Genomic DNA, 15,772 nt, shown 5'->3' on the forward strand with positions numbered 1-15,772 from the left:
TCTTTGGCCAGTCTCAGCGACTTTAAAGACAGAGGGACAGTCTTTGGACCGTTCAGAGACTTTAAAGCAGGAGACAGTCTTGGACAGTCTCCGAGAAGTCTTGGACGTCTCAGAGACTTTAAAGACAGGGAAACAGTCTTTGGACAGGTTCTCAGAGACTTAAGACCACAAACAGCTTGGACAGTCTCAGAGACTTTTTTAAAACACCAACACGTTCTTTGGACCAGTCTCAGCGGATTAAAGACAGATACAGTCTTTTGACAGGGGGGGTTCTCAGAGACTTTTAAGACAGGAACAGTCTTTGGACAGTCTCAGAGGACAGTCTTTGAAGTCTCATCGGACTTTGAAGACACGAAAAAACCAGTCTTGGAAGTCTCAAAGACTTTGCGACAGAGACAGTCTTTGGACAAGTCTCAAGAGACAGTCTTTGGACAGTCTCAGAGGGGACTTTAACGCACAGAGACAGTCTTTGGACAGTCTCCGAGACTTAAAGACAGAGGACAGTCTTTGGGACAGTCCAGGAGACTTTAAAGACAGGACACAGTTCTTTGGACAGTCTCAGAGACAGTCTTTGGAGTCCAGAGACTTGGAAGCCCGAAACAGTCTTTGGAAGAGTCTCAGAGACTTGAAGACAGAAACAAGTCTTTGTACAGTCTCAGCGCCTTGAAGACAGAGGACAGTCTTTGGACGTCTCCGAGAACAGCTTTGGACCGTCTCCCGACAGTCTTTGGAAGTCTCAGAGACAGTCTTTGACAGTCTCAGAGACTTAAGACAGCACAGTCTTTGGACAGTCTCAGAGACAGTCTTTGGACAGTCTCAGAGACTTTAAAGACAGGAAGAGTCTTTGGACAGTCTCAGAGACAGTCTTTGGACAGTTCAGAGACGAAGAGACCGTCTAGAAAGGACAGATCTTTTTTGACAGTTTCAGGACAGTCTTTGGACAGTCTCAGAGACAAGTCTTGGACAGTCTCAGAGACCAGTCTTTGGACCGTCTCAGAGCCTTTAAAGACAGAGACGTCTTGGACAGTCTCAGAGAAGTCTTTGGACAGTCTCAGAGACTTTAAGACAGGAACAGTCTTTGGACAGTCTCAGAGACAGTCTTTGGTACAGTCTCAGAGACAGAGGGACAGTCTCAGAGAGAAGTCTTTGGACAGTCTCAGAGACCGGTCTTTGGACAGTTTCAGAGACTCTTAAAGACAGAGCCAGTCTTTGGACATGTCTCAGAGAAGTTCTCAAGAGACTGTCTCGAGCCTCCTGAGGAGTCGTACTCACAGCTTCAGCTCTTCTTTGAACACGCTCCCAGTGTTTGCTCTTCTTCTTCTTCTTCGTCGTACCTTCTCTTTTAAAGGTCTGGTCATTCAGACAGGGAAGTGGATCATTTATGGTCACCTGACCGGATCAGGTGGAAACGTTGCGTGTAGGACGGACTTACAGACTTCCTGCGCTCTGGTGATGATTTTTGCTGGGACACGGGGACGAACCTGGCGGCGGGTTGGCTATCAGCTGACTCTTCTTCAGGTCGTGCTGCTTGTCCTCTGAAACAAACAGATCTCTTGTAGTACATGCGAGAGAGGGAAGGACAGTGAGGTCGCTGCTCGGACAGGAAGCAGTCCCTGACCTGTGTGGGTTGGCGGGGAGTCTCCGTGGACGACAGTCTTCACGCCCGCTTTGTCGTATTCGTCTCAAACGAGGCGACGAACTCGCGAACATCTCGGCATGCTTTCTCGTCCTCCTGCAGGAGCCGCAGCCGTGTGTTAAGCGTGTTAGCGTTGTGGCGGTGTGGCGTGCTCGTAAAGCGCTGCGAGTCATGGTGACGTGTCGTTGATGTGAACGTTCGGACCCTTCGTCTTCAGCGTCTTGTTTCCTTCTTGTTTTATACACAGTGGCAGAGCAGTCCTCTTCCTGTCGCGCCAGCGTCAGCGATCACATCAAAGAAACCAAATCTTTAATTTCAATTCCTACACTCTAATAATTAATTATACTTAATTGACTTCATTAATTAATTTCACACATCCTGTTTCCACTGTGACGCCGGTCCTGTGACCTCCGACTTCATCACTACGTCACATGACGCATCACAGCTGCTTCCTGTTTGTTCCTCACAAAAGACATAGGACATAAAGGACAACTTGCCGTGGACGAGTACACCGGTGTCAGCATCAGATGGACCGGACAGCGAAAGATGGACCAGAGATGAGGACAGGACGGACAGGACAAGATGGACAGGCCAAGATGAGATGGACAGCGACAAGATGAGATGGACAGATTGGACAATGAAGGACAAGAATGGACAGGACCAAGATAAGATGAGGACAGGAAAACAAGAACAAGATGGACAGGCCAAGATGAGATGGACCAGGATTGCAGACAAGATAAGGACAGATGGACATATAGATGGACCCGAGGACAAGATAGATGGACAGGACAAGATGGAAGGACAGGACAGAGAAGGACAGGGACAAGAGTAGAGGATCGAGACGAGGCCGACAAGATAAGGATGGACAATGGACAGCGAGGACAGGACAAGATAAGATGACACAGTGACGAGACAAGATGGGGACAGGACGGACAGGAATGAGGAGACAAGTGAAGGACTTGCTAGAAACTTTGTGGTCTTGGGACCAGCCTGCTACCTGCCTGGTCCTGTCCTCGTTAGTTCGCCTAAAGCCCAGCAGACCTCAACAGAACCGGGTCTGTGTGTTCCGGTGTTCTGGTCGAGGTTCGGGTCCGTCGGCGACCTCGGCGGCTCAAAGGCCTCACCGACCCTGCCGGTCCGGTCTGCTAACGTTAGCTCACATTCATGACGAGCTGAGCCGCGGCTAACGTGGAGCTAACACTGGACGGTACCGGGGAGAACCAACCCTGGTACCGACCGACACACACACACACACACACACACACACACACCACACACACACACACACACACCCCCCCCACCCACACCGACCGTCTGGCTAACAGCTAGCAGTGCAAACAGTGTGAGCTAACAGTCTGTAGTTAGCCTCCAGGCTCGGTTCTGATGAGCTGGACTTACACCGTGTGTGTCCCTCTATCGCGTCATGTCGGTTCGACCACAGCGGCTCCGTCATCACAACATCCGACAGAGGCGACACATCCGGCTCTGCAGCTGTCGGGGGGCGGGCCGAGCGAGCTCATTAATATTCATGAGGACGAGTCTAACATAAGACAAACACACGGACCAGCTAATGAATTCACGTCTCTTACACACAGTAAGAAGACAGACTGTCTAAACCTGGCGTATCTCCGTGACGTCCCCGCGATGTCTAAACCTGGACGTAGTCTCCTCCGTGACGTCCCCGCAGATGTCAAACCTGACGGTCTCCGTCGAGTCCCCGAGACTGTCAAAACCTGGACGTAGTCTCCGTTACGTCCCCGCGACTGTCTAAACCTGACGTATCTCCGGACTCCCCGCAGATGTCTAAAACTGGACGTGTCTCGTGACTCCCCGCAGACTGTCTAAAACTGGCGTCGTCCGTGACTCCCCGCAGCTGTCTAAAATGGCGTAGTCTACGTGACGTCCCCGCAGACTGTCTAAACTGGACGTCGTCTCAGTTACGTCCCCGCAATGCTAAAACCTGGACGTCGTTCGTGACGTCCCCGAAGACTGTCTAAAACCTGGACCATAGTCTCCTGACGTCGCAGACTGCTAAGACCTGGCGTGTTCCGTGACTCCCCGCAGACTGTCTAAAACCTGGAGATAAGTCTGCCGTGACGTCCCGCCAGACTGTCTAAAACCTGGAGAGTAGTCTCCGTGACGTCCCCGCAGACTGTCTAAGACCTGGACGTAGTCTGTGACGCCCTCAGACGTCTTAAACGGACGTAGTCTCCGTGACGTCCCCGCAGACAGTCTAAAACCTGGACGTAGTCTCTGTGACGTCCCCGCAGACTGTCTAAAACCTGGACGTAGTCCTGTGAACGTCCCCGCAGACTGTTTCTTAAACCTGGAGTAGTCTCCGTGACGTCCCCGCAGACTGTCTTAAGACCTGGACGGTTAGTCTCCTGACGTCCCCGCAGACGTCTAAACCTGGAGTAGTCTCCGTGACGTCCCCCAGCAGACTGTCTAAACCTGGAGATAGTCTCCGTTACGTCCCCGCAGACTGTCTAAGACCCTGGACGTAGTCTCTGTGACGTCCCCTCAGACTGTCTTAAACCTGGACGTGTCTCCGTGACGTCCCCGCAGACTGTCTAAGACCTGGAACGTAGTCTCCGTGACGTACCCACCGACTGTCTAAAGCCTGGACGTAGTCTCCCTGACTCCCCGCAAGACTGTCTAAAACCTGGAGATAGTCTCTCTGACGTCCCCGCAGGACTGTCTTAAACCTGGGATATCTCCGTGACGTCCCCGCAGACTGTCTAAGACCTGCGACGTAGTCTCTGTGACGTCCCCGTCAGACTGTCTAAAAACCTGGACGTATCTCTGTGACGTCCCGCAGACTGTCTAAAACCTGGGACGTCGTCTCGTGACGTCCCCGCAGACTGTCTAAAACCTGGACGTAGTCTCTGTGACGTCCTGCAGACTGTCTAGACCTGGAAGATCTCCGTGCGTCCCCGCAGACTGTCTAAAACCGAGATAGTCTCCTGTGACGTCCCCCGCAGACTGTCTAAAAACTGGGATCGTCTCCGTGACGTCCCCGCAGACTGTCTACAGACCCTGGACGTTAGTCTCTGTGACGTCCCCTCAGACGTCTTAAACCTGGACGTAGTCTCTGTGACGTCCCCGCAGACTGTCTAAAACCTGGACGTAGTCCTGGACGTTTTAGCCTTAATATAATGTGAACAGGTGAGTTGTATATAATCACCCTCAGTACAGTTGTCCATGAACGGGGAAATTAGCTACAGAGACCAAAACTGTTTTTGTACCAGGCTGTACTAAACATTTTATTTCTGCGGTGACGTTGACATTTGGACATGGGGACTTATGGAGACTGACTCACTCTGGAGCCAGCCTCAAGTGGACCTTAGAGGAACTGCAGGTTGTGGCTTAATTTCACTGAAACGGAGATTGTGCTGTTACGATCCACAGCTGTGTTGTTTTAAAAACGTATTGTATAATAAAATCTACTTTTAATTAAGTGTAAAATAACTGTGGAGTGTGTTGACAGACATTGTTACGACACTGGCAGCAGCACAGAGACTCACAAAGTCAGTCAAAGGCAGCTTTAGGGTTGCCGACAACAGAGGGTCAGCTGCAGGTCAGGCAATTAACTGCCGCTTGCTGCTCTTGGTGTGTGCCGGTGACTGCGACTGCTGAGAGACACAGAAAATCTCTAAATGAAGCCCCTCCAACTAGTGGACACTAACGCCAAACGGTAGGTGGTATCAAAAAGCCCAAATGACCGTGAGCATCCTCATGTTGTCGACCATGTGAATGCTGAATTTCAGTGTGTGAAGTTAAAAAATGTGACCTGGGGAGAGAGAGAAAGAACAGGTGCCCCGTGCTCCTTTGGGAAATTTCTCCTCTCCAGTTTACATGGGAGTAGATGGGGCTGTCGGTGGGTGATCCTGGAGCATCAGTGCGTCTCCCGCCAAAACTATAAGTCTGACAGCTTCAGCAGTGATATCGCTGCGTAGCCCACGAATTTTCCTACGTTTCTGTGTAGAAATTATTTCTGTAGAGTGACATTTGTGGCCACGAGAGCCGTTTGCAAATGTATTTCTGGACAAATGTTTCTCTCCCTCTCTTCTCTAGCTCTGGAACATTCTACCCATACACACCCATTGTAAATGTTGTCGTGGTTTTTGGTGATTTTTGGTGAAACTCTGAGAAAAGTCACAGCACACCATTCCCGGCTGAGTCGGTCCTTTTGATGTCTGTTTTGTGTTTGTGTGATTCAAACTGAGGCAGCAGCAGCAACAGCAGCAGCTGTTGTTGTTGTTGTGAGCTGAGGCCTGCAGACTCTCTCTGCTCTCAGCTGTCATGTGTGGCCGTGGCCGGCAGGGGGCGCTCTGCGTCAGGCTGTGTCCGCCTACAAGTCCTGGCGGAGGGACACATTACCCAGCAGCCTCTCCCCGTGCCTCAAACCAAGATGGCAGCTGTTGTTGAGAATGTTGTCAAACTGTGAGTGTCGGACTTTTCTTCTCACCTTCACACCTGCACAGGTGACACACACGCGCGGCGTCCGCGCGCTCACACACTCAGCGGCCGCGTCCGGATCCAGCGGAACCGCGTCCCCGGTGTCAGAGCGGGTTAGCGTCGTGTGTGTGTGTGTGTGTGTGTGTGTGTGTGTGTGTGTGTGTTACATCCTGGAATGGAAGTTAGCACACACGCAGATGAAACAGAGTGTGTGTGTGTGTGTGTGTGTGTGTGTGTGTGTGTGTGTGGGCACACGTGTCACGCACATGTTGCGGTGGTTCTGTGCGGGTGAACCGGGCCGCGGTGCTGACGGCGGCTCAGCCCGGCGCAGGCTAACAGGCTAGCGGGCTAAAAAAGAGGGAAGCGCCGCGAGCCGGAGCTCCGAGGCTCGGTGCCGGTCCGGGAATGAATGAGACAGGTTCGGGTTCCGGGTCCGGGTCCGGACACGCTGTGACTCGGGTCTAAAGTTCGGAGTTGTGCCCGGACCCGGTTCGACATGAAGCGTGTTTCCATTTCCGCTGTTCGCGGGACGTGCCCCGGTGACGGTGACACGCTTTACGGTAACTACAGGCGGTTCGCGTGAAACCTCAGTAACCATGGTAACGCAGGGAAACACCGAACGTTACCTGACACCAGGTGATTTAAAGAAACAGTAACACCTTAAATGTATCGAACAAATCCTAATTATATATATCTATACAACATGTGGTGATATTTAACTATAATAAATATATATTTTATTTGTTATAAACAGTTTTAATGCTTCATGTCACAGAGGACACCCAGCTCCTGTTCTGGCACGACGTGATGCAACACGAGCTAACATTAGTCTGTGTGTCTGTCTGTGTGTAAACTGTCTGTGTGTCTGTCTGTGTGTAAACTGTCTGTCTGTCTGTCTGTGTGTAAACTGTCTGTGTGTCTGTCTGTGTGTAATCTGTCTGTGTGTAAACTGTCTGTGTGTCTGTCTGTGTGTAAACTGTCTGTGTGTCTGTCTGTGTGTAAACTGTCTGTGTGTAAACTGTCTGTGTGTCTGTCTGTGTGTAAACTGTCTGTGTGTCTGTGTGTGTGTAAACTGTCTGTGTGTAAACTGTCTGTGTGTCTGTCTGTGTGTAAACTGTCTGTGTGTCTGTCTGTGTGTAAACTGTGTGTGTGTAAACTGTCTGTGTGTAAACTGTCTGTGTGTAAACTGTCTGTGTGTAAACTGTCTGTGTGTCTGTGTGTAAACTGTCTGTCTGTCTGTCTGTGTGTAAACTGTCTGTGTGTAAACTGTCTGTGTGTCTGTCTGTGTGTAAACTGTCTGTCTGTGTGTAAACTGTCTGTGTGTGTGTGTGTAAACTGTCTGTGTGTAAACTGTCTGTGTGTCTGTGTGTAAACTGTCTGTCTGTCTGTCTGTGTGTAAACTGTCTGTGTGTAAACTGTCTGTGTGTCTGTCTGTGTGTAAACTGTCTGTGTGTCTGTGTGTAAACTGTCTGTCTGTGTGTGTGTGTAAACTGTCTGTCTGTGTGTGTGTGTAAACTGTCTGTGTGTCTGTGTGTAAACTGTCTGTCTGTGTGTGTGTGTAAACTGTCTGTGTGTGTGTGTGTGTAAACTGTCTGTCTGTGTGTGTGTGTAAACTGTCTGTGTGTGTGTCTGTCTGTGTGTAAGCTGTCTGTCTGTCTATGTGTCTGTCTGTGTGTGTGTGTTTAAACTGTCTGTGTGTAAACTGTCTGTCTGTCTGTGTGTAAACTGTCTGTCTGTCTGTAAACTGTCTGTCTGTCTGTGTGTAAACTGTCTGTCTGTCTGTGTGTAAGTTGTCTGTCTGTGTGTAAATTGTCTGTCTGTCTGTGTGTAAACTGTCTGTCTGGTTACCGTTAACGCGATCATTATTTATGTTCTTTATAGTTTTCTAAATAATCTCGGCAGCTGAAGTGATCCATGACAAACTGGCTAACGTTAGCCCGGGTTACATCGCTCAGCTCAGGTTCTGGCACGACGCCGGCTCCACGCCTCTTCTTCGCGAGTAAGCCGTAAAGCGTTACGTACTTCTCCCGCCCCGGAGCCCAAAGTTACATAGTGTGAAACAGACGTACGAATGACAGAGACACCGTTCAGCTGATCACAGGTCAGTGTAGCATCAAAGTCTTTTAACCACGCCTGGTTCTGGTTCTGGTTCTGTCGGGCAGGTTGGGGGAGCAGTACTACAGAGACGCCATGGAGCAGTGTCATAACTACAACGCCCGGCTGTGCGCCGAGCGCAGCGTCCGGATGCCGTTCCTCGACTCGCAGACGGGCGTGGCTCAGAGTAACTGCTACATCTGGATGGAGAAGAGACACAGAGGCCCGGGTGAGTCTCGAACACGCGACCCGTGTGACACGTGATGATCTGTGAGGTGTGAGACCGGCTCAGTGTGATGTCGATCACGGGTTCTGTTTCAGGTGTGGCTCCAGGGCAGCTCTACACCTACCCATCGAGGAGGTGGAGGAAGAAACGAAGATCTCATCCGCCAGAGGACCCACGCCTCATCTTCCCTCCTGTGAAGTCAGGTACCAGCAGATTACAGACAGATTACAGACAGACAGACAGACAGACAGATTACAGACTGACAGACAGATTACAGACTGACAGACAGTTTACACACAGATTACAGACAGACAGATTACAGACAGATTACACACAGATTACAGACAGACAGATTACAGACAGACAGACAGACAGATTACAGACAGACAGACAGATTACAGACAGACTACAGACAGATTACAGACAGATTACAGACAGATGACAGACACACAGATTACAGACAGACAGACACACAGATTACAGACAGACAGACAGATTACACACAGATTACACACAGATTACAGACAGACAGACAGATTACAGACAGACAGATTACAGACAGACACACAGATTACACACAGATTACAGACAGACAGGACGCTGTCTTCTATAATGTCTTCCTCTCAGAGACAGACCTCAGCCTGAAGAAGGACGCCCTGTTGTCGGCGGACGGCAGCAGTCTGGAGGCTCTGCTGAAGGCCGACCCGTTGGACAAGCGGACGACTGCCGAGCTGCGAGGCTCTGAGGAGGACTCGAACCAGAGCGACTACACCGGAGGACTGAACCCGGCCACTCGGATCAGAAAGGTGATTTTAATCTCAGGGTCATGAAGACGATTCTTTGACTTCATGGTTACGTCCTGCTCATCGTCCTGCTCATCGTCCTGCTCATCGTCCTGCTCATCGTCTGTCCCCCCACAGAGAATCCTGGAGCCAGATGACTTCCTGGACGACCTGGACGATGAAGACTACGAGGAAGACACGCCCAAGAGACGAGGCAAAGGGAAGGGGAAGGTAACGTCTGTCTGTCTGTCTGTCTGTCTGTCTGTCTGTCTGTCTGTCTGTCTGTAGACTGTCTGTCTGTCTGTAGACTGTCTGTCTGTCTGGCTGTAGACTTTCTGTCTGCCTGTATGTCTGACTGTCTGTCTGTAGACTGACTGTCTGTCTGTCTGTCTGTCTGTCTGTCTGTAGACTGACTGTCTGTTTGTCTGTCTGTAGACTGTCTGTCTGTAGACTGACTGTCTGTCTGTAGACTGTCTGTCTGTCTGGCTGTAGACTTTCTGTCTGCCTGTATGTCTGACTGTCTGTCTGTAGACTGACTGTCTGTCTGTCTGTCTGTCTGTCTGTCTGTAGACTGACTGTCTGTTTGTCTGTCTGTAGACTGTCTGTCTGTAGACTGACTGTCTGTCTGTAGACTGTCTGTCTGTCTGTAGACTGTCTGTCTGTCTGTCGACTGTCTGTCTGTAGACTGACTGACTGTCTGTCTGTCGACTGTCTGTCTGTCTGTCGACTGTCTGTCTGTCTGTCGACTGTCTGTCTGTCTGTCTGTAGACTGTCTGTCTGTTTGTTTGTCTGTCTGTAGACTGACTGACTGACTGTCTGTCTGTAGACTGACTGTCTGTTTGTCTGTCTGTAGACTGACTGTTTGTCTGTAGACTGTCTGTCTGTCTGTCTGTCTGTAGACTGACTGACTGTCTGTCTGTCTGTTTGTCTGTAGACTGACTGTCTGTCTGTAGACTGACTGTCTGTTTGTAGACTGACTGTCTGTCTGTAGACTGTCTGTAGACTGACTGTCTGTCTGTAGACTGACTGTCTGTCTGTAGATTGACTGTCTGTAGACTGACTGTCTGTCTGTAGACTGTCTGTAGACTGTCTGTAGACTGTCTGTCTGTAGACTGACTGTCTGTCTGTCTGTAGACTGACTGTCTGTCTGTCTGTAGACTGTCTGTCTGTACACTGTCTGTCTGTCTGTCTGTCTGTCTCTCTAAAACTGTCTCTGTCTTCAGGGTCGTGGCGTCGGCAGCACCAGGAAGAAGCTGGACACGGCGGCTCTGGAGGACCGAGACAAGCCGTACGCCTGCGACAGTGAGTGCTGATTGGACGGTGAACATGTGACCTCATCACAGGATGTTAAAGTTTGTTATGGAGCCTTCACCTCTGTCAGACTGTTTCTGTGACCGCTTGATGCGTTTCCCTCTGACGGACTGATCCTGGGTCAGTCTCTGAGACAGTCTGAGTCAGTCTCTAAGACAGTCTGAGACAGTCTGAGACAGTCTCTGAGTCAGTCTCTGGTCAGTCTCTGAGACAGTCTGAGTCAGTCTCTGAGACAGTCTGAGTCTGTCTCTGGTCAGTCTCTGGTCAGTCTCTGAGTCAGTCTCTGGTCAGTCTCTGGTCAGACTCTGAGTCAGTCTCTGAGTCAGTCTCTGAGACAGTCTCTGAGACAGTCTCTGAGTCAGTCTCTGAGACAGTCTCTGGTCAGTCTCTGGTCAGTCTCTGAGACAGTCTGTGCTCTGTCTTCTCTCTTCTCTCTTTCAGACTCTGTCAAACAAAAGCATATTTCCAAACCGTCTGAACGAGGTATTCACTCTCTGCTTCCTTTGTCTGTTGTCTGCCTGCCTGTAGCTCTGTCAGCTCACGTCGTCATCACAGACTGATTTATTAACAGTCAGTCTGTGCCATGACGAAGACTCGTAAGACTCTAAGACTCAGTCAGTCTGTGCCATGACGAAGACTCGTAAGACTCTAAGACTCAGTCAGTCTGTGCTATGACGAAGACTCGTAAGACTCTAAGACTCAGTGAGTCTGTGCCATGACGAAGACTCGTAAGACTCTAAGACTCAGTCAGTCTGTGCCATGACGAAGACTCTAAGACTCAGTCAGTCTGTGCCATGATGAAGACTCTAAGACTCAGTCAGTCTGTGCCATGATGAAGACTTGTAAGACTCTAAGACTCAGTCAGTCTGTGCCATGACGAAGACTCTAAGACTCAGTCAGTCTGTGCCATGACGAAGACTTGTAAGACTCTAAGACTCAGTCAGTCTGTGCCATGACTAAGACTCTAAGACTCAGTCAGTCTGTGAGCGTTCAGAGATAAACTAGAAGCTGAAGCCTGCTGCTGTTTTTCACTTTGTGCCTCTGCTGTAATATAAACCTCTGCACCTCCTGCTCTGCACCTCCTCCTCTGCTCCTCCTGCTCTGCACCTCCTGCTCTGCACCTCCTGCTCTGCACCTCCTCCTCTGCACCCCGTCAGGTCTCATCCATGTCAGCGTGAACGCCTGTTCTGGTTTTGTCTGTTTTTACCCTGAGGGCAGTTTGTGTTGTTGTTGTTTTTATTTTGTTGTTGTTGTTGTTGTTGTTGTTGTTTTTATTTTTGTTGTTGTTTTTTCCCGTCGTCTCTCGGCATGTGACCAGCTCAGTGTTTACTGACTTAACTGAGACGCTCTGGAGAAACCAGAGAAGAAGAAGAAGAAGGTTTGCATTGAGGAAGTGAAAATCAGAAAGTGTGAAGTGAAAGAAGAAGTTCTGTGTTTGTTATCTCATGACAGAGCGCACGCTGTAACGCTCTGACTCTGACGCTCTGACTCTGACGCTCTGACTCTGACGCTCTGACTCTGATGCTCTGACTCTGACGCTCTGACTCTGACGTTCTGACACTCTGATGCTTTGACGCTCTGACGCTCGGACACTGACGCTCTGACGCTCTGACTCTGACTCTCTGACTCTGACGCTCTGACTCTGACGCTCTGACACTGACGCTCTGACTCTGACACTCTGACTCTGACACTCTGACTCTGACTCTGACGCTCTGACTCTGACTCTCTGACGTTCTGACGCTCTGACTCTGACGCTCTGACTCTGACACTCTGACTCTCTGACGTTCTGACACTCTGACGCTCTGACTCTGATGCTCTGACTCTGACGCTCTGACTCTGACGTTCTGACGCTCTGACGCTCTGACGCTCTGACGCTCTGACGTTCTGACTCTCTGACTCTGATGCTCTGACTCTGATGCTCTGACTCTGATGCTCTGACTCTGATGCTCTGACTCTGACGACACTCTGACTCTGTCCTCGTGAAGCCGGCATATCAGATCCAGTAAATCATTCATTGGTCACACACAGCAGTTTAAAAACAGGCAACAGGACCAGCCTTTGTCTGTTGATGAATCGTGTTCAGTCTGTGTGTCTAAACCTGCTCTGAGCTCTCGTCGTGTTTTCTGGTTCTGGCATCAGTCTGCGGGAAGCGCTACAAGAACCGACCCGGCCTGAGTTACCACTACGCCCACTCCCACCTGGCTGAGGAGGAGGGTGAGGAGAAGGAGGAGATGGAGCTGAACGAGCCCGTCCTGCCGCTGCCCGACGAGCCCAAAAGTAAGACGCTGTGTGTGCTGTGGTCCGGTTGTCGTCGGGCGTGGAGCCTCGTCTGGTGCTGATGATCTCTGACAGGTGTCGTCTTCTCGTTCTCAGCTCCAAAGAAAGGTCCGGACGGCCTCGCGCTGCCCAACAAGTACTGCGACTTCTGCCTGGGAGACTCCAAAACCAACCACAAGACGGGCCAGTCCGAGGAGCTGGTGTCCTGCTCCGACTGTGGACGCTCAGGTGGGTGTAACTGAATCATTGGTCAGCTCAGAGTCGTGCAGTGAAGTGACGGACATCTGGTCCCTGCAGGTCACCCCTCCTGCCTGCAGTTCACGCCCGTCATGATGGCCGCCGTGAAGACGTACCGCTGGCAGTGCATAGAGTGCAAGTGCTGCAACATGTGCGGCACCTCGGAGAACGACGTGAGTTCACCTGCCGCCATGTGTACGCCACGTCACATCTGTGCTGAGGTTTAACGTCTTCCTGTTTCCTGTCTGTCCAGGATCAGCTTCTGTTCTGTGACGACTGTGATCGAGGGTATCACATGTACTGCCTCAACCCGCCCATGTCGGAACCACCAGAAGGTAAGTTCACCACGCTGACCTCTGAGGAGGAACAGGTGGAGCTCAGGGTGGAGCGTCATCATTTTAAGTTTACACAGTGAGAAGATCCTGTGAAGCAAAGCCAGGCGGCTGATCAGCTGTTCACCTGAAACATCTGGATGTTTCTGAGCATTGAGCAGAGATGCTGCAGGGCCTGAACATCACGACACACATGATTGGTTTTCAGCTTGTTACAAGTTGGGTCGAGTAACGAACAGTACATTACTTCACCTGAACCACCCAGCTCCCCCTCCGATGAGCTGGAGGTGGAGCTGGGTCCGGTCTGCAGCCTGGTGTGACGTTAAAGCTCTTTGTCTGTGTCGTCTCGTCTCAGGGAGCTGGAGCTGTCATCTATGTCTGGACCTGTTGAAGGACAAGGCCTCCATATACCAGAACCAGAGCGCCCCGCCGTCGTGATGGCCGCCCCCTCCTGCATCACTCACCGTCCCGCCGCAGTCTGACTGACCTTCATTTAGACGATTAACTCTCTCAGAACCAGAACCATCCAGATTGGAGCAGAACTAAATTTCACACAGAAACCGCCAAAATCTGACTTCCTGTTCAGGTTTTTTTATTCGCTCAGACCTGGCGTGTCCTCAGCAGGACCAGGGCTCGGTGTCGGCATGCCTTCGCTTGCTCCTCGTGATAAAGACGTTTTATAATATTTATATATTTCTATCTAATAGTTTGTACAGGTCGAGGATCGATGGTCGTGTTGCTCTTTTCATTAGTGCCCATCTCATCCACGTGTTCTTTTCTGGCACTGCTGATTTTTGATTCACTCGAGTTTAAAGGGATCTGAGACTGTAAATGATTTCCCATCATGCACTGCACGCCGGCCGCACGCCCAGACGCTTAAAGCTAAACAGGAAGTAGGAGAAGGGAAGTGTGGCGCTCGTGGAAGCGGCTCGAAGGCTGAAGGAGTTCAGGGATGGCAGGTTAGACTTCAGGAAGCTTAATGTGCTCGTTCCTTCAGACTCTGGAGCCGCTTCGAGTCGTCGTGTTTCCAGCCTCACCGCCGCGTTCAGGCAGCTGATCATCATGTCGGGTTAGTTTGATGTGATGAGCAGCTCTGTGCTGTGATGTGGCTGCAGGTCTGTCAGAGAGAAGCGGCTCTTCTTGTAACGCTTTCCTTCTGTGGCTCAAAGACAAAGTCTGAACTGCTGAAGCAGTCACGTTACCTCAAACACAGTCAGTATTTCAGTCATGGCGGCTTCATTAAACTCTCCAGGTGAACAGGTGCATGCTCGGTAATTGTTTGCACTCATGCTGCGTAGTCGTCTCCGCGTTGGGTCGGCAGAGGTGTCGGGAAGCAGTGTAATATAAATTAACCATGCTATCATGTCGTTTCAATAGCCAACTAACAATTACTAAAGCATTACACGAGTATAACTTGGTTTATTTTCTCATCACGTTAGTTCTTTAGAGGCAGCGGCGACTAGAATACTCTGATGGTTTTTGTATTCATGGATGACGTTTGCATTCCTGATGCGTTCGGACTTTTTGGGAGTGGAAGTTGCTTTCTTAGTTATTCCTGTGATCCGGATCTCAGCCGAGCCGTCCTCTTCCAAAGCCCGAGACGCAAAGCCCATAATGTGATCAAGAGGCAAATTGTGGAGCTGCACATTAACGCTGATGGACCCGGTGTTCGGACGATTACTGTATATAATTATTTTTTTATATCAGATTATGGATCTCTGGTGTCGAGCTTCGGGAGAGGATCGCTCACGAGGTCACAGGTTTACAGAGTCGGTGAATTCTCTTTGGGTGGATTTTAATTTGGATTGTGATGGAATGTTTTATTGTACGAAATCTGTCTTCAGGAAATAAAATACTAGGCACTATGACCCGTCTTCTTCTTCAATGAACATCTGAGAAATTAACGATGGGTTGGGATGATTCGAGAAATCTTGACTGAAGCACTTCAACAAGATTTGAATAACGCGTCTCTCTTCTCGTGCCTCTTTTGTTCCACAGTTCATACTTTCACCCGCTCTTATAGAAAACAACAAAACGCGTCATTATGCAGACGATGCAGTGATTTCTAACGAGCTCAGCCACTGACTCAGTGAACAGGACAAAGAAAAGTCAGCTTCAGTTTGTAAAAGACGACAAACCAGGACACAAATTTCAACGTAGTTCTGGACTCAGACCGAAATTTAAGACTAAAACATCGGTCACATCAAAGTGTCCAGAAACACGACGCATATTCAGAAAAACTGAAGCCCGGATCAGTTTCATCAGTTCAGTAAAAACACGGAGCGGGTTAAACATTTCTGCAGGTCAGCTTCCAGTTTCTGTTTTTCTGCTGACATTTCTTTATCTTAGACTTTTATTTTAGTTTCATTTGATCTTTAAATTTCTCTATTTATACAGTTTAAAGTTACTGGACAGTTGA

General features: G+C 49.9%; 1 protein-coding gene across 4 annotated transcripts; it reads left to right on the plus strand.

Moving 5' to 3' along the window:
• The first annotated feature begins 5,963 nt into the window (after nt 1-5,963).
• dpf2 (double PHD fingers 2) lies at nt 5,964-15,221 on the plus strand. 4 transcript variants are annotated; one of them, XM_027273435.1, is made up of 12 exons: nt 5,964-6,079; nt 8,257-8,417; nt 8,510-8,617; nt 9,042-9,220; nt 9,335-9,427; nt 10,420-10,498; nt 10,949-10,990; nt 12,647-12,784; nt 12,881-13,012; nt 13,082-13,194; nt 13,275-13,356; nt 13,709-15,221. In XM_027273435.1, exons 1-12 carry the CDS (start codon nt 6,048-6,050, stop codon nt 13,789-13,791), a joined length of 1,242 nt encoding a protein of 413 aa, XP_027129236.1. In that variant the 5' UTR covers nt 5,964-6,047; the 3' UTR covers nt 13,792-15,221. The 4 variants fall into 4 exon arrangements, with proteins under 4 accessions (XP_027129236.1, XP_027129237.1, XP_027129238.1 ...); XM_027273437.1 differs by lacking the exon at nt 5,964-6,079 and adding an exon at nt 6,080-6,207; XM_027273438.1 differs by lacking the exon at nt 5,964-6,079 and adding an exon at nt 6,341-6,654.
• Nucleotides 15,222-15,772: the final 551 nt, after the last annotated feature.

The sequence above is a fragment of the Larimichthys crocea genome, chromosome XXII (genome assembly GCF_000972845.2).
Source record: "Larimichthys crocea isolate SSNF chromosome XXII, L_crocea_2.0, whole genome shotgun sequence".
NCBI classification, from domain to species: Eukaryota; Metazoa; Chordata; class Actinopteri; family Sciaenidae; genus Larimichthys; species Larimichthys crocea.

Excerpts from the sequence above, each read along its gene's own strand:
- dpf2 (XM_027273435.1), top strand. The coding sequence starts at position 6,048 with ATGGCAGCTGTTGTTGAGAATGTTGTCAAACT. Across the intron at positions 6,080-8,256 it reads GTTGAGAATGTTGTCAAACT|GTTGGGGGAGCAGTACTACA; the intron begins GTGAGTGTCGGA and ends TCTGTCGGGCAG. Across the intron at positions 13,195-13,274 it reads GCGGCACCTCGGAGAACGAC|GATCAGCTTCTGTTCTGTGA; the intron begins GTGAGTTCACCT and ends CTGTCTGTCCAG.